The sequence below is a fragment of the Pangasianodon hypophthalmus genome, chromosome 21 (genome assembly GCF_027358585.1).
Source record: "Pangasianodon hypophthalmus isolate fPanHyp1 chromosome 21, fPanHyp1.pri, whole genome shotgun sequence".
NCBI lineage: Eukaryota > Metazoa > Chordata > Actinopteri > Siluriformes > Pangasiidae > Pangasianodon > Pangasianodon hypophthalmus.
In genome coordinates this window covers 14850839-14878745 of record NC_069730.1, presented here as the reverse complement: position 1 = coordinate 14878745, position 27907 = coordinate 14850839, and the positions used below count along the sequence as shown (strand labels likewise).

General features: G+C 37.8%; 1 protein-coding gene across 3 annotated transcripts; it reads right to left on the bottom strand.

Annotated features, from left to right (window-relative positions):
- Positions 1–47: 47 nt before the first annotated feature.
- tle2c (TLE family member 2, transcriptional corepressor c) lies at positions 48–27907 on the bottom strand. Of its 3 annotated transcripts, none has more exons than XM_026925876.3 (14): positions 26958–27907; positions 17490–17590; positions 17173–17236; positions 16790–16834; positions 14105–14167; positions 12796–12870; positions 12159–12336; positions 11372–11388; positions 9733–9867; positions 7932–7985; positions 6272–6412; positions 4154–4279; positions 2809–3113; positions 48–2648 (listed from the first exon to the last, which is right to left on the bottom strand). In XM_026925876.3, exons 1-12 carry the CDS (start codon positions 26979–26981, stop codon positions 4154–4156), a joined length of 1023 nt encoding a protein of 340 aa, XP_026781677.3. In that variant the 5' UTR covers positions 26982–27907; the 3' UTR covers positions 48–2648; positions 2809–3113. The 3 variants fall into 3 exon arrangements, with proteins under 3 accessions (XP_026781677.3, XP_026781675.3, XP_026781676.3); XM_026925874.3 differs by having other exon boundaries at positions 6272–6415; positions 26958–27901; XM_026925875.3 differs by having other exon boundaries at positions 48–2645; positions 6272–6415; positions 26958–27901.

The window sequence follows — 27907 nt, the reverse complement described above, 5'->3', positions numbered from 1 at the left end:
TATCTCTAAAAAGGAAGTATATAGTCACATAGAAAACATTCAAACCAGACATTTTAAGTGTGTTTATTGGGAGGCCACAACCTCTTCACCGAGACTGACAGGCACAATAAAAGAGCGCAAGAGAGAGAAACACAATGTTAAAGGAAATTCCTTTAATATTTCTGAATAATAGTAATAAAACGAGTCATGCACGTGATTCAGTTGCAATTGCCAACTTGTTTTGAATCAGTTCAGCTGTATCACAAATACAGAGACTGGTGCGCAGACATGAATCTTTACACTCAGTGATATATTGCCTCCAAAAAGCCCAGCAACTGAATGAAAAATGTCAACTAATGTTCAATAAACAATTTTGTTTATCCCTACAGTAGTGTAATATATCTTAGACGCCATGCTTTCTATAGGGTCATCAATTCGATTTAACCTGGGGCCAAATTTTCACAGAGCAAATACTGTTTGGGAGAGTGTTTAGTAAACACCATATAGAAAAACTGAAAGAAAAAAAAATCTGGGTATATGGGAATCAAATTTCAGTGGATAATTATTACATTACATTGATGGAAGTTTTAATTTAAAAATAACATTAGACTTGCATTTCATCTCTATCTAGGGTATAAAATATCACTTCATAAACCTCCTGCTTATGCCACAAAAACCATGTGGTGGGAAAAACAAATGTAATGCAATAAAAGTAGATCTCTGTCTTTACATATTTGTTCAAGTAAGACTGAAAAACAAGTACTGATCAAAACTACTGATGTACAATATGTTTTTACACAAAATGTTGGATGGAGATGGTTGTTTAAAATATGAAATGCCAATATACAGCGTTTCTCAAAAGTCTCCATACATAGGGGAAATTAACACTTTTAGCAAAATGTCTTCCAAAATGTTTCATAGTTAGTTTATATTACATTTTTTTCAGATAGCCTTTAAGAATGCTGTCACAAGGTTGCGATGGACGTGCAGTTACATGCATAACACCAGAAGCGTTAACACGAGTTCATCATGAGCGGGAGAGACGACTCTGTGTGTGTTTACAAAGAAATGGAAATCATGTAGATTGCTGTGGTTGCTTTTGGGGTTGCGGTTGCCAAGGGCAGCTTTGTACTCAGTGGACAGTGGATAGGTTTAACAAACCAGACTTCTTGTGAAAACTATAATGAATTTACTGGTTGCACAATTACACTATTTGTCCATATAGTACACAGTTATAGAAGGGATTTATTTATAACTGCACTATCCAGATGAGATGGGTTCCCTTTTGGGTCTGGATCCTCTCAAGGTTCTAATTTTACATATTTTTACATATAACATGTATATTTTGTCTAACAGATTCTATTCTATTCTGCTTTTATTATATTCTGGTTTATTATGTATCACTGTTGCACTGTGGGACGAGGCACTAAGGAAAAACATTTCACTACATTAATACATCACATGTATGTAATGTATGTGACAAATAAAGAACCTTGAACCTTGAGGTTTCTTCCTCATATCGTCTCAGGGAGTTTTTCCTCACCACCGTCGCCTCCGGCTTGCTCATTAGGGATAAATTCACATATTTCCGATTTATTTGGTTTAATGTCCATTGTTAAAAGCGCTTTACAAATAAAATTGAATTGAACGTAGAGGATGGTTTGTAAATAAAGTTACATTTTGCTAAAAGTGTTAAATTCCCCGATGTATGCAGATTTTTGGGACTTCCTGTAGATGTGCATCCAGATTCCCGGCACCAATTCCCCCTCGATTACATTCTCACTGCTCGCTGTTTTTTTCTTTCTTTCTGAATCTCATATTTTATAGTCCAGGAGCAAACGATGGCAGTCCTACTGGCTGTTCACAGGTGTGTGTGTTTTTGCTCTGCGGACATACTCTAATAATGTCACACACTAACACACACACACACACACACATCTCCAACGTGATAGAGTACCCCTACATGTAGTTATACATTTCATAAGTTCTTGATGGCAGGACAGCATTCAGAACATTACCCCCTTTATTACAGATCCTATATAATTTTAATGTAAATTTAAAAAAAAAAATTAAAAAGAGGGTTTGGGGCATTTGATGATCCTGGCTGCTGTAGAAGAGGCTCCAGTTGACCAGCTGAAGGATCTAAAGTACAGCTTGAAATCGTAAACATTACCGGTTATAGAGTGAGTAAAAGTACAGAGTGGCTTGGGCAACAGCGATAGATGAATTAGCATGTATGAGTGCTTTCTGATGTTAGCAAAAATGACTCAAAAAAAAAAATAATACAAACTAATATAAAATTACAGTCTCTTTACAGTCTCTTTAGGGTGCCTAAAATGGATTAACCTGAACAGTCACTGTGTCCTCCAAGCATCTCCAGTCATCTCAGCTATATCCACCAGTAGATGTTTATGTACTCATGCACGTGTTGCTATGAGGAATGCAAAAAATGACAAGTTCCCAGTGCATAAAGTGAGTGTATAAAAGACAATATAAAGTCACCTTCTTCAGCAACGACGATCCAGTTCAGCTACACAGCAGTCTTAAAGGTTGGCGTTTACACAGGAGTTGTTAAAGGGTCTCAGTCTATTTCTGTGTCTTAGTTTGGTAGGTTTGAAGTTTCCCATGGTCATCAAGGGTCAACAGGACTTGCTCTCACTTGCTTACTGCTGAAATATAGAAACAAATAATATTCACAAATCTTAAATCATAAATTCCATTATGATATGATAATCATTAAATATAGAGGCCCAAAATATGCACTAAATATTAATCCTATATATAATTGTGAAGTATACTGAATTTATTTCTGTATGGACAGCAACTCACCAAAATGCTCAGCTTTGCCACAGCCCTCCAGCTGCCTGATTGGCTGATAGACCTGTCAATCACTAGAACAGCTGATTGATTGGCGTGTTAAGCTGTGCCTCTGACATGGCCCTGCAGTGTAGTGGATGCAGATTGTGTTCAGCTCCAAGACTTGGTGGATAAATGCACATCCCTTGCAAGGCACCTGGTCCTTGACCCCGTTGCACTATGGGACGGAGCCAGTGTGTGCTGGGTTTGGTGGGTGGGTGGGTGAGGGAGGGCCACTTCATCTCCCACCCGTCTCACTCCATGAAGCGGAGTGGGTCCTGCGAGGACGGCAAGACAAATGTGGCATGGAAATGTTTCACTTTTCACTCAGACAAAATGAGCTGCACTGTGACATATCAGCCTTTCCATTTCTATTCAGTCAAGCATGAGTCTCACTTTCTCAAAACGGGGCTAGAGTCAGAACCTGAAGCAGAACTGAAAACAAACAAGAACTGAAAAGTGCTCCAGTGAAACATCTCAAGCAAAATTCTTCCTTTTTCTTTTTTTTCATACAAACTGGATATATACTACATGAACTGAGTGACTCCAGGCAATGGGGAAAACAATCACATTTTTATTAAGAAGGAAGGTTTTCATGAAAGATTTAGAGAGTTTAAAAAACAAATAGAAAGAGTCATTTATTTGATTTAAAACTTGCCACCAAAATACTGATTTCTGATTGTAAAATTACAGTCCACATGCAGTAGAGTGCAAACGTTTGCACCCCTCATTGTTTTTCAATGGAGAAAAAGGAAAAATTGATTGGCTTTTGCCTTAAGTTTTGTCATGGCCCTCTCAGTCTCAAAACCTTATTTGAATTAGGGAATGTGTGACAACAGAAACATCAGGAAGAACGTGTGAGGCTATGGGTGGCCTGAATATTACAACTGAGAGAATCCAAAAGCTGTTCAGAAGACATGAGAGTTTTGAAGGAGATTTCTAAGCAAAGCGTAGGCATTCAGAAAGGAAATGCAGTTAAACATTTAAACTGGTATATATTTTTTTTACAAATAATATATTACCATACAGTATTTAATCATTTTATTTTATGCACTCAGCTGTATGTATGTTTTTGTTATATGTGGAGCAATTTTTCATACTGTTCCAATAAGCATATACTCCAGATATGATAAAAATTGCAAAAAATAAACAGATGGCACTGTTTATGACTAAAAATGCATTGAGGCTACAATAGTTGCTTGGCCTGTAATATTGAATATAATAGATAGATAATGCCGGTAATATTTCACCGCACTTTATAAACAAGGAGCATGAAAGAGGACATGTGTTGTCTGTGGAGAGTGTAGGTGTATCTCACCTAGTGCTGGACAGGAGGAGAGGGAGCGCATGCTGGGGAGGACAGAGGACAAGCAGGAGGAGGAGGAGGAGGCGCAGGAGATGGAGCGTCACGTGACGGAGATGGAGAACGAGAGCGTGCTTTCTCCTAAAAAAAAAAAAAAAAAAAAAAATCCAAATGCAGAAAGTGTGAACTGTTTGCAAATAAAAAAACTGAATCTTTACACTTTATGGTCACAAAACCCAAGAAACGCAAGAAATGGAAATGCTTTTACTTTAAACTCAATGCTAGTGGCTACATAATACTGGGTTGTTTCCTGTTGTTACACACAACACAGTGCTAAAAACAACAACAAGGTCTCCATTCAAATCATTTGCAAATTTTAAGCAAATTTAAAGCTGGTTTGAAAGCCAAAAGTTCAAACTGGAGGCTTTGAACAGAGAAGCAAGACTGAGATACCAACAATAATCTGTATATAACGCCGTCCTGACATGTTTAATGCTTTTACATCAATTAACACCTCCAGACCCCAGTGTCAGGTCAGTGTCCTGACGTCATGGGTGTGAATCATGCAATTTTCCCATCATTTAGTACAACTAATGAAGTAAGATTTATACATTAGTACATTGCATGTATACTATAGTGCTGTTGAATTCTCGATTCTGATTGGTCAGAAAGTGTTAATTTCATTTTGACTTGTATAGGGAACGCTCATTATAAAAGGATTAAAAATGTGTGCAACTGTTGATATGGTGAAGTTTTCTGGGAGAAGATTTAATACTTTCAGTTCATTAGTGACCCTAACCCTATTTGGAATTAAACTGGCCTTGAAAGTGTACAATTTGGTCATCTACCAATTCCCACCCACCAGCCTGCGCTCACCTATCACACAACAGCTATAAACCAATGGTGGTGAAAGTTAACATGTGATTCCCACAAGAAACATAAAGCCAGCCATCGCATCTTTTGAAATGCGTCACAGGGCAGCAAAATACACTTGGTAGAAAGTGCTATCTGCCCTTTTCCACATACAATAACTAACAGATGCTTGTGATTGGCTAGTGTCACTGTGATTGACAGGGAGAGAGAGGATGCCATCCCTCCCCCAGAAAACACAGCCAGTCTTGTTCCCTTGGCTCCTGGCCATTAATGGCTGTGGCATCGTCAGCATTTGAACTTACCAACGATAAGACGAACGCTGTTCTGTTGTGTCCTTTTTATAAGTGCACTTTTAGCTCTAAAGAATGCTCTGATTTATTAAAAATAACCACAAAATTGTAGTTCTCTGCATTACTGGACCACTAACATCCTTGGAGAATGAATGTGCTTCCTCCAATAAATGTCACACTGCCACATCTATTCCAATGGCTGCTTGTGCAAAACTCCTTTTTCTTTAAATACAACTTTGCTTGATAAATGAGGAATTCTAAGTATTTTATATAATGGATTACAATTTATCCTAACATTAAGCCTAATTAATTTCTTGTGGACTTAATATAAATAGACCTAATTATTTAGTATACTCAAAAATTATAAGCAAATTTCATGGCTACATCTAAAAGTAAAAAAAAAAAAAAAATCTTTTAATTGGCACTTACTGGACTTATCTTCAAGTATATCTATAAATGCTAGTATTTGAAAAAATAATCAGTATGTGTACTTGTCACTTAGTGTACTTCTTCTAGTGTTTCACGTATACATTACTATGTTTGCAGTACACTTGAATACAACTTAAACGTTTTATTTCTTATTATACTTGATTTTTCTTTTTTACGATAATGATATTTTTAATTTAATGGCTTGTTTGTAAGGGAGATCATCAAGATTATTCCGCTCTAGTCACCCAGATTTAATACCCAGAGACAATTTTTTTTATGACATTACTGTTTAGTTTTTCCTCAGTGTAAATCTAAAAATTCGAAATGTGCATAAAAAGACCCCACTAATCACATCTATTCCACCACCCACTTCTCCGCTCACTGCCTCATGTTTCTGCACCAGTGTTTAACAAAGCCACTTGTCTACCCTGACAGTTTAGTGCATATCTCACATATCTATGTACTATGTGCATATTGTATACTGTATTTCACCTACACTTCTGGATTTATTCTATATGTGCAGAAAACGTGCAGTGTGTACCTGCGGGGGACTCTTGTGCTGGTTGGGTGTGTGTGTGTGCGGGAAGCCAGATGAAGGTGATCGGGCATCTCTGGAGGAGTTTCGGCTGTCCATGCCATTCCCATCAGCAGACCTGGGAGACCCTCCTGCTGGAGACACACTCTTCTTCCAGGCCAACGAGAAGGAGACGAGTCATATTAACCACAAACAGAAGATCACACATCACCAAGCAAATGATTAGTCATTTGTGTAGCACATGATTATTTCAGAACTTAATTAAATTAATATTTATACCACAGCATTGTCGACCTCTCAATTCTGATTGGTCAGAAGGTGTCTATAACAGCAGCTGTGACTGCTTCACATGAACAAATTAAAAGGAAACTTAAGTAATAGTTGATATGGGGAAGTGATCTGTGAGGAGACGTTTATTTAGCATTTTTGCTAGGAGTCTCAGAGTCAGAGGTAAAGCTGTTCCTTTCTCAAACACGGGAAAGTTTTCAGGATGTAGGGCTTTGCTTTTTCCTCTCTAGCAAGACAAGCTGAAGTTTTTTTGCCTAATTAACTTAAAGAGACAGAAAAAAGAGGCTATTGATTAAATGAATGTTTACAACTGTTATAACGTTAAGCAAAAACAGGAAGTAACTTGTTTTGCAAACATTCCACAATATTAAATGTAACTCTAAACAGATAAAAACTATAATGCATTGTTCTTTAATAAATAAAAAGTGTAATCAAATATCTGTGGTGTAAGAGAAATAAAACACTTTAAGATGTGCAGTTATTGGGGGGAAAAAAATCAACTTGATTATTGTCTTTTAATAACACAGTGTTTTATTCCTTACTTACGTTTTAGCTTCACAGCATCAACATCAGACATTAAAACATATTTTTGTACCAAATGTTTCCAAGTTGAATTACTCAATTATTATAAATAAAAATTATGTGTCAATACTGTTTTCCTGAGATTCATTAATATTTATTTTGTTCTAAACATCGAGTAAAATGTTTGTGGAGTTTTAATGTTTAACGTTAATCTTTACATTAGGTTTGGATGGATCTTACTGTTCTTGAACAAATCTCTAACACCCATGGGGGAAAAAAACTCATGTTTAAGCTGAGAAACACAAGCTGAAATAAAAGTATTTCGTGTTTTAAAGAGGATTCCAAGCTCTGTAACTTATTACAAGTAACTTGTACAAGTAAACTGTAACTTGATTCCAAGCTCTGTTAATATACAGACACTGTAAATTTACAATATATTTTACAAGTGTATTGCTAGAAAAGGGTGACATGACTTATTGGTAGTCAACAGAACTACTATGCAGATACTATTAATGTTTCTTTCTAAAAAAAAAAAAAAAAAAAAAAAAACCTGGCTGGATATAAAAAATAAATATTGCCTTAAATCCAGACCATTATAAATCTTTTCCCGGTTCAGAGTGACTCCTCATTGGCAATTAAAGCACAAGATTATGGATAATATGGTTCTGGGAAACTAAATTTGTGGTTGCAAACTTGTTATTTTAAATCTTACTTGCAGCTGTTTGACTGTCTGCTCTGAGTTGTGAAAACCTGATAATTCAGCCATGTCCTGACTGGGGCTTATAATTATAGACACGATGTTGACGCTAGGCCAGGGCCATGGAGGAAGAGGCAGAACAGAATAATTAGGCCGTACCTCTTTAGTGCTGTCCCGTTTCAAACTGTCCTCATTTTTTTCCACTTCTCTGTCCTAGAGGAAGAAGCAAAATGTCATCAATTATCTTCCTCTTTCATCATCAGCCTGTCTATGTCTATATAAGGAATTACAGTGGCCCGAAATCGGTTTTATTTCTGTCGAGTGACATTTATCTGCACTGAAACTCAATGCATTCATTCATTCGTCTTCAGTAAGCGCTTTATCCTGGTCAGGGTGGTGGTGAATCTGGAGTCTATCCCAGGAACACTGGGCACGATGCAGGAATACACCCTGGACGGAATATTTTTGCACCATCGTAGCACAAAATGCACACACACATTCACACCTAGGTGTAATTCAGCATAGCCAATCCACCTACTGACATGTTTCTGGGAGGTTGGAGGAAACCTGAGAACCTGGAGGAAACCCACACGGACACACAGAAGACATTACGAAAAGCCACACAGACAGCCAGCCAAGCTCAGTGTTACTTCAGTGTTATTTACTATTACTCCAGGTCTCTAGGTGACTTTGTTTTCTCTGAAAATGAGCATGGCACACATAATTTAATGTAGGAGAATGGTATTCTATGCACTACCATCCACATTTTCCACTTTCCATGTCCCGTCTCATCAGTATGCGTCATCAGTATTCCAAAGGCATGCTTGCAAGGAAGCAGTAATATTCTCCACAATGCATCTCTTTGCGCAACTAACACATGTGAAATTACATTTTAATATTTCATTGGTATCTAATATAATGATACTTCGTCATGTTGTCTATGTAAAAGCTGTTCCATTTAATATAATTTTTCACTTTTGGCAAGTTATAGGAGAAGTAAATTTGCTGACATGAATGCTTAATTAGCCAAGGAAAAAATTTTTCCTGACTCCATGACATTAGTGTCTCTAACACTTCCCTATTCACTATTTTTATATCAGGTAGGGGATCTGTCACTATCTACTGAGAGTTTAATTTAAATCACAATGTGTGTGTGTGTGTGTGTGTGTGTGTGTGTGTGTGTGTTGGGGGGGAGGGGGGGGGGGTCATAAATTGCTTTGATGAAAAAGAAATAAATAACAATAACATCAGTCTATATTTAATACCTGACCGGCAAGTGTAATTTTATAATTGTACTGTTTTATTAGTGGGAAAGATCAAGCATGTGGAATAGTGAAGTGAATTGTACTGATGTATAATAAATAGTGTGTTATTCATGTGCTGACAATGAAAGAAATTAGACAGACTTTATGTCTGTATAACGTCTGCCTCACCCACAATTTTCCGTGAAATCTACTTCAACTGCCAGTTCTTCGGTGATGTCTCAGACTTGTAATGTGGTTCGTATGACTAACTGTAAGCTGTATAAAATGGATAAAACTTCACAGTGATTCACAATCTTATTGCAGCAAGTCATCTTGGACAACTGGAATTTTTTTCCCTTGCAGTTTGCTATTGTTTTGTCCTACAGGCCCGAGTTTCCCAAAGTACAAACCTGGAATTGTACCTGACAGCTTGACAGTATATATATATATATATATATATATATATATATAAAGATTTGTATTGTGTTTTTTTTGTTAGCTACAATAACCTCCTAGGTCCAGTGCAGACATCACACACTAAATCCACTTGGCTGAAAGACTGTTTAGTTTTGAGGTCATTTTTCTGCACACTGTTCCTTTAACAAGCTGGCATCCCATGCAAAGGATCTAATTAAGAAAAAGTATGAGTCAATCAGCCCAGGATATGACACAGTGTTTGTTGTGTGCGAGTCTGTGCGTGAGTGTGAGAACCGTACTCGGGGTGTGGGAACTCGAGGTTTTCCTTCTGCACTGCTTCTCTTGCTGTCTGTCGCAGACTCGGGTGGACAACCTAGCGGCAGAGGCAGCCTCTGACCCACAGACTGACTCACTGCAGCTGAGTCTGAAAAACTCTGTCAAACATAGCACATCAATACACATTATACACCACGAACTCCATACCTAAACATATGTGGAGTATTTCTCATAGTATATTGTCAATGACAAAATTATTGGCACCCTAGTATGAAACACAATTACAAGTCATGCTATTTTCTCAAACATCTGGAGAGATTACACACCATGAAGGGTGTCAATAATTTTGGAACTGATAAGATACATAATAAATTTTATATATATATATATATATATATATATGTGTGTGTGTGTGTGTTTGTGTGTCATATTTTATATATATATATATATATATATATATATATATATATATATATATATATATATATATATATATATAGGGGTGTTTTTGACTGAACCTGGAAATCCTTCATAAGATTAAATGGTGTTACACCACAACACTGTTGAATTCTCAATTGTGATTGGCCAGAAGGTGATTAATTTTCTATAACAGCAGCTCTGACAGTAGTTCCGGCTGCAAGGTTTCTAATAACGCACTAGTTCTAATTACTTCTAATACATTATCTAACACGTTCTCTTACATAGTGACGTGTGTGATGGATTAAAAAAAACCTGTATAATTGTTAAGTCAATTGTTGGTGAAGTTTATTTACTATTTTTGGAAGGAATCTCCAGTGTCAGCACTTTGTGACAGTCAGAGGTAAAGCTGACAGGGGAGCGACTTTCAGAGATAGGGCTTTGTGATTTCTTGATAACATGACAAGCTGTACTGGTGAGGGAACGAGTGCTTATAGCTGCTTATGCTATAGTGTAAGTCCTAACAAGAACTTGTATCGTGGACGTTCCACAACATTAAATGAGACTATAAATGGATAAAAAGTACATCTCATGCTTTAATCAATTAAAAATTGTAATCGTTGGCATGCTTCAGGATGTGATGTCATTATAAAATAATCAACTCCAGGGCGGTAACAGTAAGTCTGCTTCACGTTGGCTGCATCGCACCGCTGTTTAATTGCTGATTAACTTTGTATAATGTCCTGGCATGTTTTATTCCTCCCAGGATATGACACAGCATTTGTCAGTATTTCACAATCATTACTGACATACACTGTGCTGATAATTACAATACATCATGTAACATGTATAATTATGTATTAAACAATACATATAATAAAGTTTGGTTTGTTTGCTGTGCAGTAAGATATACAGCACATGACTGCCTGCAGCATGTCTAGCACTTTTCTGTACTAGCCAATGAGAAACCGGAGAGAAATAAACAAGCAATATAAAACCAGTCTAATGCTGCACCAAACACTAAAGCTATGCACACTCCATTTAGCCCAGTGACTGAGGATCCCGTGAGAAGTTCTCGGACTCGTTGCACAGCAGTTCCATACATGCATACATCAGAAAATCAATAAGACTCGCCTGCAGTACATGTAACAATTTACATGGCACTTTATAATAAATTTTCACTAATGGTAGTCATCATCTACATGTTGATACATACTGATATACATGACTATGGGTCGTACTCACCCTGTTTGGAGCACCATCTAGAAGAATAAAGAAATACAGAAACAGTTGAGACTTTATTCAAATGCTACTATACAGTCATATGTCATGTCATAGTGAAACACTGGAATAAGAGTAAGGTGCAATTATATATTACAGCATCACACCATTGAAAACGTTGTATTAAAACATGACTGTCTGAAGCATTAAGCATTATTTTTTGTTCTATAGCAATGTGTTATTGTCATTATTATTATTACTACTTGTGCACAATAGCTATGGATGCTATACTGAATAGTTCAGGAGCTGCTGATCTCCTGGGATTTTCATGCAAAATAATCTCTAGTGTTTAGACATAATGGTGCGAAAACAAAAAACATCGCATGAGCAGCAGTTTTGTGGGTGGAAACGCCTTGTTGATGTGAGAGGTCAAAGGAGAATGGAAACATTTCAAGCTGACAGGAAAGCTATGGTAACTCAAATAAGCACTCTTTACAACCGTGATGAGCAGAAAAGCATCTCATAATGCACAAGAACATAAATCTGAGGCCACAGTGGGCACAGGCAGGGAAAATGTCACCTGTTCTACTACATTTATATCTGTATCTGGCTAAATATACCAGAAGTGAATTGAACAATCAGGTATAAATCTGTGTTAAATGCATGGATTTACACTTATGTTTTCATATCTATCTAATGATCAAGATACACAAAGTGACCAAGTCTAAACAGGGTCTTGAAAAGATCTGATTATATCTTCACTATGCATGTTTGACTTCAATGCGTAAATAAGAAGTCATTTTGTTTGTACCTCTGGGATCCACAGATTCGGGGTGAGTGACGTCATCTTTAGGCACCAGATGTGGCGGGAAGGGGAAAGCCCCCGGGAGGGCCATGAGACCGACTCCTGCTCCGAGAGACAAGCCTGACTGGTGATGTGTCAGGGGGAAGCCTGGAGCATGATGGGACAGGTGCTGGAGCTGCTGTTGCTAAGGAGGCAGGCAAAGAAAAAGGGGTCACTAAAGGCTCAGACAACTGACTTAAAGTACATCCACCCATACAGCAACTCGCAGCAACAAAGCGACTGGAGACATTTTCAATGGGAGCTGGCGACTTCCGGCGACATGAGCGACAGCGACCAATGGCGACTAGATGTGGGCGTGTCCAAAGCATGTCCAGCCAAACTGCGCTACCAATGGAGCTCTACCAGTAGAGCTATATGTACAGTTTATATGCGAACGCTCTCCCTACAGAATGTTTAATTTTAGCAGCAAGAGGACTAGTTGCGCCACCCACTGATAAATGTTACTATGGCAACCAGTAGTAGGAACGCCTACTGGCAACTTCATAGTACAGCGACTGGCGACTTGCAGTGATAAAATGTTCATGTTAATGCTGTAATAATGTGTGATTGGCAAGGTGAATGAGAAAAAAAAAAACATACTCACCCCTATGATAGCATTGAGGTCAGCCATGCTCACATGCTTGGATCTCTCAACTGCCTGGGCCACCTGGTGCTGATGCTACATCAATACATAAAGATGAACTTTAGCTAAATCTTTCCAGCAAGAACAAAAGGGTCTCCTTACAAATAAAATAAGTCATAAGTAGATATTTGAATTCGGATGTATTCTAGTCTTGTAATCCTCATATTAACTTTAACAAGCTGGAGAAAAATACTCAGTGCAAAAGAAAATTCACATGATACTATGTCTGAACACAGCAAAAAAAACATTTACTGCTTTAGCAACAAAACATTTCAGATTAGTATTTCTACAGAAAAACAGAAAAAGAAACTTTCAACCTTGAAATTAGAAAATATGTCTAAGTGTCTTAGTAACCTTACATTTGTTTTATTGTTATCTCATAATGAGAAATATTAGACAGATTCGACTACATGTTCAAGATATTTTCACCTGATAAGAGAGCATTTTCCAAAAACACAAAATGACCATGCAAACTGATTTTAGATTTTATGATATTTGTTTTATTTATTGTCAGCTTGGTAAATGGACTTGTTAATAATGAAAAGTGTTTTCTAATTATATTGTGGTATTCAATTATGCAATATTTTAATTAACACTTTTAATTAAAAATGTGCAATTTTCAAAAGCATACAAAACCATAAGTCATTATAATAAAAATCAAGTACCTGGTTGCTGGTTTTCAATTCAGTTTCAGAATTTCAGTTTTGGTCTTAGACAAGATCTTTCATTTTGGTGCATCACTAATTTTTACATAACTCTTCATTAGTCTATATATGCACCAATTCAAATGCGGATTTGCTCATCTGAATTGGTGCAGCTGCATCATAAATATAAAACCCACTGCGCCAGTTTGAACTGGTGGAATCTTTAAACCCCTAATTAATACACAACCCATCCAGTGACAAAGTGTACAGTGGACACATCACATTAGTACTGCTGTCTATTTGACACAGTTCACCCAAACAAGCTTATTTCCTGTTATTGCTCCTACTGGACTCATTTAGGGTATTATGGCTCGAACATCCCCAGCATGCTCTCTGTTTGCCTGGTAAAAAAAGCTGTATAAAATATTGATAGATGAAAGGGAGGGGAGATTAGGCTGTGTTGATGACCACCTCTTGTAAATAATTAATGTCTAAATAGCTGTGAGAGGAAGAATAAGGGCCTTCTGTAGTAAGTAACACTTTAATGTTGAGTGGTGAAAGGCTATGTGTGTGTATGTGTGTGTGTGTGTGTGTGTGTGTGTTTGTGTGCCATTAATTTCGCTCACCTCTTGGGACAGGAGAGGGATAATCTGAGTGCATATAGCACTGAGCCGCTTCACAATCTCCGCCTGCAGGGAAACACACACACATGCGCATGCACACGCACACGTGCACACACGCAACACACAGCTCAGAGAAAATCCTATCAAGCAGCAGAGGACATATTAAACATGACAATCGAGGGCAAGCATTACTGCTCCTGCTCCAGTCTGTGTTTCTCCGTCTTTCTGGAGAAGAAATACTACCTCAAATATGCTAATATTTAAAGCACATATTCAACAACAACAGGCTTTTAAGATCCAAAAATATCTTTGCTACCCCCAAGCGGTAACTTTAACACGCTTTTCCCCTCATCTGATAAAGGAATAAAACACAGCAGGTCTCGACGTGTTTCAGTTCCCTTATTCCACAGCAATTCGTCAATGGTTACATTTTTTTTATTAAAGAATGACATGTACTTTTTATCCATTTATGGTTATATTTAATGCTGTGGAAAAAGTTACTCCTGTAATCAGTTAGTTTATAAACAATCGTTCCTTCAGCAACCTTTTTTTTTCTTTATCTTGAAGTTAATAATACAAAAAAAAAAAAAAAAATGCAGCTTGTTATGTTACCAGAGAACCGTAAAGAAACTCTCTGTCCTAAAGACCTTCCCATGTCAGAAAATCTAAAATTACAGCTTTACCTCTGACTGTTAGGAGCTGACATTGGAGACTCCTTCCAAAAATACTAATAAACATGTGGAGTGTCTCAGTGTGAATTTTTACCACAGAAACAATAACATCAATACGATCATATTAATATAAACTTGTGATTTGTCTTACAGCCACAACGACAGTCAGTGCTGATGTTATAGAGAATTAATCAACACCTTCTGACCAATCAGAATCGAGAATTCAACTATGCTGTGGTATTAGTGTAACTAAAAGCATAGAAGTATGGTTTCAGAGACAGGTTTAATTACGCCAGCCTGTTTTACACTAACCCACATAAACTTTAAAACCCAAATGGCCTGAAAAAGGAGAAAAGCACCAGGGGTCTTATCAGGATTAGCCCACTTTGTATGTTTTTCAGTGTGTATGTATGAACACACACTCACAGCTTTGCTGCTTTTGGGAGGAAAAAACCACCAAGCCAAACAACCCTGAGCAGTGTTGCTCAAAGTATCAAAAGTTCAATATCTTTTCAGACTATTCCAATATTTTAGAGTCTATGCCTTAGGTAAAAGGTTAATAATGTATGATGTTGATAAAAAATGATAAAGAAATTCACCTGTGATCCTTGTAAAGCACACTGTATGTAGCCTACTATTAAATAAACTCTATAACACTTTGTTATTCATAACAGAAATCTGGTGTTAAAAACACACTATCTTACATCACATCCTAAAATTATGATTAATACTGTTCAGCATCTCATAGTGAGAAACTGCCAGCAAATTCAGTTTTCAGGTCTATTAGCATCTAAAACATACATTTTTTTTAAATTTAGTAACATATGTAAGCTTTTGTTCTTTGAACCATATACACTGTATAAAAAACAGAAATAAGACCATGACAAATGTTTTGTTTTGTTTTTTTTTTGGCCATAGTATCATCTTACAATGTAATTTTTCTCTGTCTGGTATATACTCAACTTTAACATCTTAATATTATGTCTCATTAGTATAAATTAGCTTCTTATATTTAAGACAAGCCCACAAAGCGAGTGCAAATGCGACACAGCACAGTGACTTCTTCCTAATGACAGGATTACATTTCATTATTTTTCGAGAGAATTCAAAAATGGAAGACGTTCCACATAATCCAAAGCAAGTAATAAGCAGCTTGTTTTTTTTTAAGTATTGTCATCTGACAAAGAAAATAATCATTTAGTGTTTTCTGTAAGGAGATGTTTCTTTAACATTTACGGAAGGAGTCTCCAGTGTCAGCACGTTGTAACAGTTTTCCACCATGGGAAAGTCAGAACAGAGGACTTTGCTGTTTCTCAGTAACATGAAAAGCTAGAAAAGAAAAAAAAGAGAGGCTGATGAGGGAACTACTGTTTACAGCTGCTATAACATAAGTGATAATAGGAACTAACTTGTTTCTCAGAGGTTTCACATCATTAAATAGTTAAAGAGTGTGATGTGTCATTCATTGATATGTTTAAAAATTGCAATGTTTAGCAAGTTACTGAATGGTATAAAAGAGAGACACAATTTGGGACATGCTGTTATTGGAAAATAATCAACTTCAGGGTGATAACAGTAACACTGCTATGCTTCGGGCGAGGTGGTTACACCTCCTCTCGTTGATTATTTTCCTATAACAGCAGGTCCCATATTTTATTATTCTTTACATATTTTAGTGGTAGAAATAACACCATACTATGACACAACAAATGTGTTTTCTTATGCGCATTTGTGAGGATTTAGGTACAGCTTCCAGATTCCAGGACACAGTGTTTATACCGACTAATTTTCCACCTCTGTGATAGTAATAAATTAGGTGAGTCTGGTATTTAATGAGTTATGTTAAGAAATGTATTGATTACTTTATGATGTGATGTTCCATGCATAATGAGGTGTCAACTCTGATTCACGTTCAGTTATTTGTTCCTATCTTTTGTGAAAAACAGCATAAATACTTAGAAGAAGTTAGATGAAAGAACTCATAACATGTTTAGTAACTTCATGCAACGTTTCTTACCTGCTTCTGCATCTCAATATTCAGTCCATACGACATCTCATAGTACTATAGCAAAAACATAAATGAAAATATAATTATGTGATTGTAAAAACAGGCTCCGATGCTGATTCCAGTCCAAATTAAATGAATTACTCAGCTTGCATGACATAAAGATAAATTAACGGAGGTTTTTCAATGAAACTGTGCCTAATGATCTTGCTAATGATTTATAAACTAGAACTAGAAATGAAACACCCCTATAACATGGACTATTCCACATGGAAGAGACAAGGGGAAATGGAGGAAGGCCTACATTTCTCAATTGGCTTTCAGTCTTTTATTGACTTCCTCTCCAAACTGCATTTAGGAGTAATCTGCAATAAAAAAAAAAACAGGGCACTCACCATGATGTAATGCCGGTGCATCTCCGTCTTCTCCGTGGCCAATTTCTCACACTCCAACTTCAGACTGAGAGAAAACAGAAAACTGTAGCTCAGGTTTCTTTTATTGTATGTCACGATACATTACTTCAAAAAAAAATTTGAATATTTCTGAACAGAACATTGTAAAAACATGTCTGTTTGTTGGAATGGTACCAGAAATATAATATATCACTTTGGTTAAATGTCAAATGAATAAATGTAAATGTGAGGAGGCTGGTCTTGGTCTGGATCTTGTTATCGAGTAAGCTATGCCTAATAGTGCTAACTGGGATCCTCACCTGTGGTACTGGGCCTGGAAGAGCTGGAACTCCTCTTTGATATGGTCCAACGTCTCCAGAACGGTGAACTTCATGCCCGCGTGGCCTGGCACCAACGGAGCCTATGAGACACCGAAAACAAACTGTAAATCCAACTGCATTACGACTGAATATCCACTAGTTGGGAATAATACAGTAAAAAGAAAGTATAGCTGAACAGATCCATTTCTAAACCCAATCTTACCAGTCCACAGACTGTTCTAGTTCACCCACAAACATGAGAAAAAGACCAGAACGAAAGCGCACAGCAACAGGAAAAAGTAAGAACTTGTAAACACATACGTAAGTATTTGTCCAGTGAGACAAAAGCCAGGTGTCGAAGACAGAGAGGCTTTGGATTCATAATTCAAGATGCACTTGCACCACTTGATCCTAGTATTAAACATATTCATACATTTCAATAATTTGTAGGACACTGCAGAATTTGGTATAATTTTGTTTAAATTATAGCTATGTTATGCTATGTTTCTGCTCTATGTAGTGAGCATATGTAGTATATATGAAGCTATTTGGCATTTGGCATAACTTTGTGTTAAAGGGCGCTTAAAAAAAAAAAAAAATAATAATATAAATTCTAATAACAAGTCATATGATTACACATTATTGCACAGTAGTGTATTATTGTACTTTATATTATGAGTGTATTTTGTACAGTGTTCTATGTGGCACAATGTTTAGCCTATTTTTGTCTATACAGTTTTGCTGAATTTTTGCACTTGCCAAGGCTCTTGTCTGTGCAGAACAAATTCCCTTTCGTACATAAATAGTGCTCTATTATATTCACTGTGGATTGCAAATAACGGTGCTTGCAAAATCCCAGCCTGAACAGTAAATGCTTTGTTTCATAAAACGCCTCACATGCTAGCACACAGGCCTGCAGTCCTATACCCTACCAATGGGGCACGTCATCCAACGCTATCACGCCTCATGAAGGAAAGCTTGTGGACACCAGATGGATTGCTCATGCTTGCTGAAGCAGCCTTTATTCATTTCTAGGCACCCAAATATCCACCAGTCGATATCAGTGTAGCCAAGCATTAACTTTTACCTTTATATTTCAGCCCCATTGTTCTAGCGTTATGTAAACTAATATGTGACTGAGAACAGCCGCTAGCAAATATCCATTTCCTTCTGAGCAAAGAAAAAGCAGTGTAACATGACGTCCTGTCTTGCTGTGCCAGGTAACCTTTAATACAAAGATACCGTGTGTACATAATCCTGATAAAATAAAGAGTAATGGGGGTGAAGAGTGCGTAGTTTAGGCTGGGAGCAGCTGTGCAGGCAGCACGGCGGAGATACAGCTGCTGAGAAATAAGAGGTCATTACACACACGCTACAGACAGTATGACAAAGCACTGCATTATCGGCCAGGCTACTGCACACACTGCCATCCTGCAGGAATACAGCCATCTATCTCAATGTTTTACTGTGTCAGGAGGGAAAGAGAGAAGAGAGAGGGGGGTGGATCACAGGGCCGTGAATAAGGCGCTGCTGAAATATTCACTACATGGGCCACAGATACAGCAGCAGACAATCTTACAAGAGATTTGTGGTGAAAAGGAGATACAAATTTTAGCAAAATACCTCAATATCTGTTATGGCAATGATATAATAGTTAGCAATGAATGATCCAAGCATTCCTGCTGTGTGCTCACACGTAAAATTAAACAGATTTAAAAAATATATGAAGATCATTTTGATCAAAGAGTTCAAGAAGCAAAAAATCTGATTAATTTCTAACACCACTAGTAATGCAACTGACAATAAAAAAGACTTTAAAAAAGAAATAACAGCAAATAAACAGCAACAATGACCGTATCAGTAATCACCCAGATCACCCAGGTCTAAGGCACCATATTTAAATCCTTATAGACCATATGGTTCTTCTGCATACATGGAAAGTTAGCACGCTAATATATATACATTATATATATATATATATATATATATATATATATATATATATATATATATATATATATATATATATATATATATGTATATATATATAAAACATGGCAGAGCATGCTGTAATACAAAACTAATCAATGATGCAGAGGTCTGATGTGGTCCAATGCAAAGCGAAATTACTGTTAAAACCAAGAATATGGTTATTTCCTATAACACTAAATCCCGTAGTGGTTTATTCCTCTTATACCACAACAATTTGCCAAAGATTTAATGTTGTGGAACAGCTACGAGACAAATTAGCTCCTGTTTTCACTTACAAATGTTATAAAAGTTATAAAAGTGATAAACAGTCATTCCCTCACCAGCCTGTTTTAACAATACAAAGCACTGACACTGGAGACTCCTTCCATTAAGGTTACAGAACCTTACAGAAAACTTTATATTTTAAATATAAAGTATACATAATTATAAGCATAAATGTGAATTCTATTAAATATTATATTATATTATAGTATATTATATAGAAATTATAACATAATGGAACGAGCGCATTAAAATAAACCTCTAATTTGAATTGCTTTGTTACAAATCACATTTACTCCATTATATATACTTATGCTTGTTAATGCACTTTTACTGTTTTAATGATCTGCTGCATCTTTTCTGTGGCCGAATCCCAAAGACTTTCCGACAGGCAGATAGTGTACTACGTAGGTAGGAAAAATTATGTCATACCCTATATAGTGTACATGTGTAGTGATTACGAAGTCATTTGAGATTTCTGCCTATCTGTGTGTTTAAAGAGCTTACATTTCTAAAAAAAAAAAAAAAAAAAAAAAAAAAAAAAAAAAAAAAAAAAAAAAAAGGACAAATCAAAGACTGAATAATACTGTGTCATTAAAAAAAAAAGCCTGAGAAGGTGTCAGGCTACAAAGGTTATGTGTCTATATACATCTCTGATGATCTCTGAATGTCGTTTGAGGGATCAGAACACAATGTGTGTCCAAGACCCCTTTCACACTTGTGCTTAGAGCGGCCCACTTGTCATCACATCAACCGAGATGGATGTTAATACCACAGCTGAACAGGGTCTTAGTGTCACCTCTGTACACCGAATTTATTAAGCATTGAGTACAAAGCCAGTTGAAGTGGTCCTGATAAACACCACATGTGTACTATTGCATGAACGTCTTCACTGTTATTAAACTGTGTCACTCTGAACAATGAATGAACATCAAGTCAGTACATGAATTCCTTTCATTATCAAACACTACAGCATTTTACAGAAGAACCAATCATTTTTTTGTTGTTTGTGTGTTTGTGTGTGTTCTGTTCAGAAAGAATCATGAACACCATAAGTTAAATATTTGGACTGTTATATATACAGACAAAAGTGAATATGAATGTCATCTATTCGAATTATACGCAATAAATCATTGTTTTTTATGTCTGTGTATTTAATAAATGTACTTTTTGTTCATGATTTATCATACTTGCTACAGGTAAGATTTGCCTTTAAAAACATATCTTTCAAAACTACAAGATGTTAAAAAATATGAAAAAAATAAATAAATAAGGACCCTAAATATAAATCTCAGAAATTAAAATCGCATTTTTAATTAGGCCAGAGGTAAAGCATGTGGCATTCCCAGGGCAAAGCAGACGCTTTCCACGTTTGCATACACAACCACAAAGTGAAGAGACGTGGCACACAGAGTCAACAAATTCAAAAGATATTAACCATAACGAGGTAAGTGCATTTAAAATCTCTATGTTCTACTGAAATAGCTAAATTCCTATGAAGCAGCTAACCTTGTATGTTAGCTAACATAGCCAGCAAGCTAACGTTAGCATAGCCTCACTAGTTGGAATGTTATCTACATGTAAATTGCTGCACTGGGCATATGCTAAGCATCAACTGTTTAACATCACTGGAAAACTAGCTATTTGTGTAGCACACAAAATTGGCCAAAACCGCATGCACATCCATGTAACTAATGCACACAAAGTCTAATGCACACTAAGAGAGCGTCTCCCTCTCTGTCACACATACATACAGGCACACACACACACACACACACACACATACGTCACAATACAGACCATTTATCCTTTATGACACATATAATAACACACATGCCTCTTGTTTCTTTAAGAACAGTGTGTGAGTGTGAGTGGGTGCAGTGACATTTTCATAATGACATAATAATAAATTCCATTTATTGATATTTTAGTGATAGAAATAACAAGCTGACTGACAGAACATAGAATAAATGGTTTTTTCTGTCCTTTTGTGTGTTTTTCTGACACAATCACGTATCAGGCATCAAATCCTCATTTCTATTTTATGCTGACAAATTTATGCTAATAAATGTTCATGATCTTGCATTTAATAAGCTTTGCCAGTCATTCGATTTATTCTGTTAATTATATAATGTGCCATATCTGATTCACATTTAGTAGCTGAGTTGTTTGTTCTTATTTTTTGTGAATAAGCAAATTCAGTCAACTGTAGACTGTTTATGTACAGTATATTAGCGAAGTAGCATATAGGTTTAGTGTACCAAGTTAGGTTATGAGAAATAGGACAGGACTTTTAAGGCTTTGACTAAAGAAAGGAAAATAAGTGTGTTAAGAAGGCTCTTAAGAATTAGTAATACACCAGAGTTATACCAAAGATTTACACTAATTTACACCAAAATAAAGCAACTGAGGTGCCAATACTGTTAAGAGAGAACTAGAAAAATACATAACAGAATGTTTTTCCCTCCCTAATTTAGTGACCTGCCAATTCCTACCCATCAGCCACTTCTCTCCTATCATACGACTGCTACCAGGATGAAGGCTAACACATGCTTCTTCTGAGATATGTGAAGCCAGCTAATTGCATTTTTTTCCAGCTGTTGCTCATGCTGCCTCTCAGGGCAGCGTAACACACACGGAGGAAAGCGCTATCTACCCTCTTCCGCATACAGGAACTCACAGATGCCCAAGATTGGCTAATCTCCCTGTGATTGACAGGGGAGAGAGAGTATGCTATCCCTCCCATAGACAATTTCGCTCTCTTGGCTACTGGCCACGGATGGCTATGGCATCATCAGCATTCAAACTCACGATCTCTGGACAACAGAGTGAACACTTTTCCGTTACACCACTCGGGAGCACAGAAAAAACAGAATTTTACTCTACAACAAAAACCCTAGCGTATATCAGTGAACGAGACTGTTAATTCATTCGTTCATTCTTTTTTTCAGACAGCAAGGCAAATGTCTGATGTGACCACTACTTAATAATTAGCAGCTACTCCACAACTTTTAACAAGCAAAGAGACCATAGCTCCGCCCACTTGCTTTGAATTGACTCACAAGACCATGACACATGAATTCACTGGCCAAAGGTTACCTAAACTGGCCAAAACAAAAGTAACCAGAAGCATGTGCTTTTCTTTACGTCCTTTCCCCTTTAGTGAATTGCCCATTTTGCCAGGTGAATTTTATTTATGTTTAGACTAGCTGCTGCTGAAAAAAAAAAAATTAAAGCATTTTTTAATTAAGTTTTCAGGTGGTTTGCATATCACCATAGCAAGTATACTGTATACAAGCATTGTATTAACAACATACTGTCAGTGTTTACCTAAACATTTGACTGTAAAGTCCGAGCGACGGTTCTCTCCACTATGTTTTTAAAACTTTCATGCTCTCATGTCCGTGTCCAAAGAAGAAATCTTAGAAATCTTAGAACTTAGCTGTACTTGTACTGCTTTTTTTATACAGAGGCTATGATAACACTACAGTGCCTACTGAATATCATGCTATATTGTGAAATGATATCTATGTACTACGGTACACTGCACGTGCAGTGTGTTGTGATCTCCATGTCCACTGTAGGTATTAACACACACACTTTGCGGTGTGTGAAACTCCAGCTCGGCCTGCTCTTAACTGTGATGACCTCATCTCTATTACCTCTTCCCTTTTATAACAGCCGCAGGACTGAAATGACTATCCTGCAGATTAAATACACTAGAGGGAATTAAAGTAGATTGAGCTGAGATCACATGATAGGGTTCGAGCTCTTCACTGTCCAAGAGGAAGCTACTGTGCTCTCTGGTTATTACAACATCCTTCCGGCTGTATGTAAAGAATATGTCTAGTGCTTTCATATTCAGGTATTTACAAAATCTCAGAAATAAAGGGATTTTTCAAGGATGGATGGAAAACAAGTGAAACAGTTTAAATGTAATAAGGAATGGATTTGAATAAAGTACTTGAGTAGCTTGTTCATTAAAACCGTAGCTCCTGGTTAACTGATGATGCATGGCCTGCATGACACACTACTGGCTTTTATATTTTGTGACACTAATAAAACTTGTCTGATTTTTCAGTTATGCGCAGAGACATTTTTCACATTTTACCCAGTCTGCACATTCAGGGTAAATCCCACAAAAGGAGTTAATCCATCTTCTGTACTGCTTATCCTACACAGGGTCACGGGGAGCCTGGGGCCCATACCAGGGGACTCGGGGCACGAGGTGGGGGACACCCTGGACGGGGTGCCAACCCATTGCAAGGCACAATCGCACATACACTCTGGACAATTTAGAGATCAATCAGCCCACGACACAAGTCTTTGGACTGGGGAGGAAACCGGAGTACCCCCCTGAAGCATAGGGAGAACATGCAAACTCCACACACACACACACACACACACACACACACACACGGGGGAGGCAGGAATCAAACCCCTACCCCGGAGGTGCGAGGCAAACGTGTTAACCACTAAACCACCGACAGCACATGAGTGGTGAATTCATGAACCTGATTGGTCAAACTTTTCTATAACAGCAGCTCCAACAGTAGTTTCAGCTGCAAGACAAATCATAGGTTTAGTATAAAGTGCTTACTGCAATATATCATCATTTCTACAATAACAGCTCATACAATTGTTGATATTATTAAGCTTTCTCTAAGAAGATGTTTATTTAATATCTATGGAAAGAGTCTCCAGTGTCAGTGTTTAAAGATTGAGGACTGGCTATGTTTTTGTATTAACTTCAACAGAGAAAGCTGCTATAACTAACATGGAACTAACATGGTTCCTGGATGTTCCACAGCATTGAATGTAAGTATAAATGGAGTATGATGTCTTGTTCATTAATTAATACAAAAAAAATTGCAAACATTAGCATATTGCTGTGGTATAAGAGGAATAAAACACTTTTAGACATGCTGCTTTTTTTTTTTTTTAAATAACAGTATGCCCTGTTGTGTTTTATTTCTTAATCTTGTGTGCTAGTGGCCAGAACATTGGCAAGACTGACAGAGAACCACTGTTGGACCTAAACTATATACCTGGATGGCATTCTGCATCTCTAGTAAGTTAATTTAAATAAAAAGCATTTTCTGAAATTAATAATAATAATAATAATAATATACATGTAGTCACATTTACTATAATACTTTTAGGTATTTCTTAGTCAAACGTGATGAGATTTTAAATAGATTATTTTCCATCCATTAAAAATGCATTTCTATGGAAACGTCAAATCATACAGCTGAAAATCTCTGGAAAAAATGATGTAAGTGTATGCTCTTTTTTTGGACCAGCAGGTATGCTCTATGTATTTGTTGTTTTTGCTCTAGATTGCATAAGCTGTATGCATGTGACTTTTGCAAGGTGACTATTTTAAAACAGAAGGATATGCCAGTATAAATAAATAAATTCCACATGTATTAAACATGCACATGGCAATAAGAATAGCATGGCACAATAAGTATTTATGCACACACACATCACCCACACTGGCACAAACACACCTGTATGTGTACACCCAACACCTCCACCTACACATAATATTTACAGAGCAACAGTGCTCTCAGATTATAATCTCTTTCTCTTTCCCTCTCTCACACTCACACACACACACACACACACACACACACACACACCTGTTTGATCTGCATATCTCTGTAGGCCTGTAATAACATGCCATCATAAGTACAGCTTTGGCAGAGTGTGACAGTGTGTGTGTGTATGTGTGTATTTGTGTATTTGTGTGTGTGTGTGTAATATCATGTTTCCCTTTGAAGGTAATATAACATGACATTTGCGATGGAGAATGAAGTGGCCTGGATCCTTATGCAGTTATTGCTACACGCACACACACACACATGAACACACACACTCATTTTCTCCATGGACACAATCTGTCACTTTTCATGCAACACCCCCTCTGCTGGCTTGCTGACATCATCCAAACATTAAGACACATAAACCATATCAGGTTTTCTTAAACAGCTCTCAAGCACACGTTGTCCTTTTTAAAACACACACACACACACACGAGACGGCTGCATTAGTACTCCTGCTATCACTTGTGTCTGTACTTACAGTAATATATTATAGTTAGGGATGCATTAATACCACATTTTCCATTATCTATATGATACCTGATACAGTAAACAAGCCAAGCTCCCGATGCCAAGTTTTGTGAAATCAGAAGCACGATGCTCGGGGGCTTCAGGCGTGCCGTGTGAGGTAAAAGTGAAGATGATTCTAATGTCCATGAATGGATGAGCTCCTCACAGGGACCAAAGATAACAAACATCATCATGGATAATGAGCTCGGATGCATTAACCAGTCAGGGAGCAAAAAAATTCCTACTGGTGCACCTCATGACCTTTGAGACAAGTTGTGGACTGTGTTTATGTTTATCTGTGATGTGTCAGCCAGCATCACACACCTTCACGGCATGTTCTACATCAAACACTCCCCGAGAAAAAGCTACTAACCTGCACCACTGCTACCCTCAAGCGTATTCTGTTTACCTAGAACGCTGCGTGAGGTGTTACTCTCAAAGGTAAGTCCAGTCTGAGGGAATTCTGTACCTTAAACCTTTTATAAAGCTACACTACATCCACATTTCCAGGTTCAGGTAACATATTAAACACACAAAAGATAAGGGTACCATCCCAGAACTGGGGAAAGGTACTCAGAGAGTGAAGCATCTGATCTATGTTCAGTCTGATCCTATATCAGTCAGAACATTCAGGTCAGTAAAGACCCATAGTGATCAAACATCACTTCCGATCTGACCCTTCCCTAACTAAACTACGCCTTTCCCTGTGGATATACTGTACATGTAGGAAATATTTAAGATACTGAAATAAGGGCACCACCCCAGCGACAAGCAAAGCTACACTTTAGGACATTAAGAGTGAAGAATGATCTTCAGTCTTATTCTATACCGATCTAACCATTCAGACTAGTATCGGATCGAATCGGTGCATGCTGTGGGATCAGACCGGTGCATCCGTAGTGAAGCGCGCGGCTTTGAACCACAGTGACGCGATTATTAACCCCTTAAGCCGACCTTTAACCCTGACCTTGACCTTTAACTACATTCTCCTTCTCGTTACCTCTAACCCTCATCAGAACCTACCGGATTTCCATAAACACACTGCAAAACCGTCGCGAACTCATCAGACAGTTTGCTTTGGGCTCTCATCATCACTCACCTGCGGTCTTCCGTGCGGGTACATGATGCGCGCGCGTCTCAGCCGAACGCGTCCCCAAACCGGAAACGCTCCTCGTGCTGCAAATGGCGCGAACCAAACGTCACGCACGTTCCTCGAAAGCTCGGGAGGACAACAACAACAACAAGAACAAGAACAAGAACAGGCGCGCGCTTTGCGTCTCGGTGCTGGTGTCGGTGTCGGAGTCGGTTACGCGCCGCCTCGCGGAGTACGTGTGTGTGTGTGTGTGTGTGTGAGAGAGAGAGAGAGAGAGAGCGATAGAGAGAGAGAGAGACTCTCTGTCCGTGCGTCCGTAGCCTCGCTGCGCGCGCGCTCCGTGTCTCCACCGCTCGTGCTATGAAAACGTAAACATCACTGACCTGCACGCGCAGCGCCGCCACCCACCCACACACACACACACTCTCTCTCACACACACACACTTCTGTGCGGGTGTAGTTAAAGTGCGCGGTGCATCGCAGGGCTGGAAATGTAACTACAATAAAGACGCAGGAGAAAGAGAGTGAGGTGTGTGTGTGTGTGTATAGATAGATAGATGGGGAGAGAGAGAGAGAGAGAGAGGGACAGACAGAAACAGAAACAGCAGGTCAGCAGATGATCCACTAGGCTTCCCAGCAGCAGACCCCGGGCTGCATTATTGCGCCTGTATGCTTGACATTAACTTGGCGAAGAGCGAAAGCTGCTTTTAAGGTCGTCCACTATTCCTCATTGATCCTTTTCTAACCACAACTTCACAAACCTGCAGCCACAAACACAAAACGTGTACTCAAACCATATCACGTGTGAACCACCCAGATCCTTGCGTTTTCAGCCCCCAAAACACTGACTTCCCAAAAATATCCAATATCCAAAAACCCCACTGTACACAATGCGACCTTAACACACCAGCCCTTCGTCACCTCGCTCAGTCTCTCAGCCTCTTCCTGATTGGCTG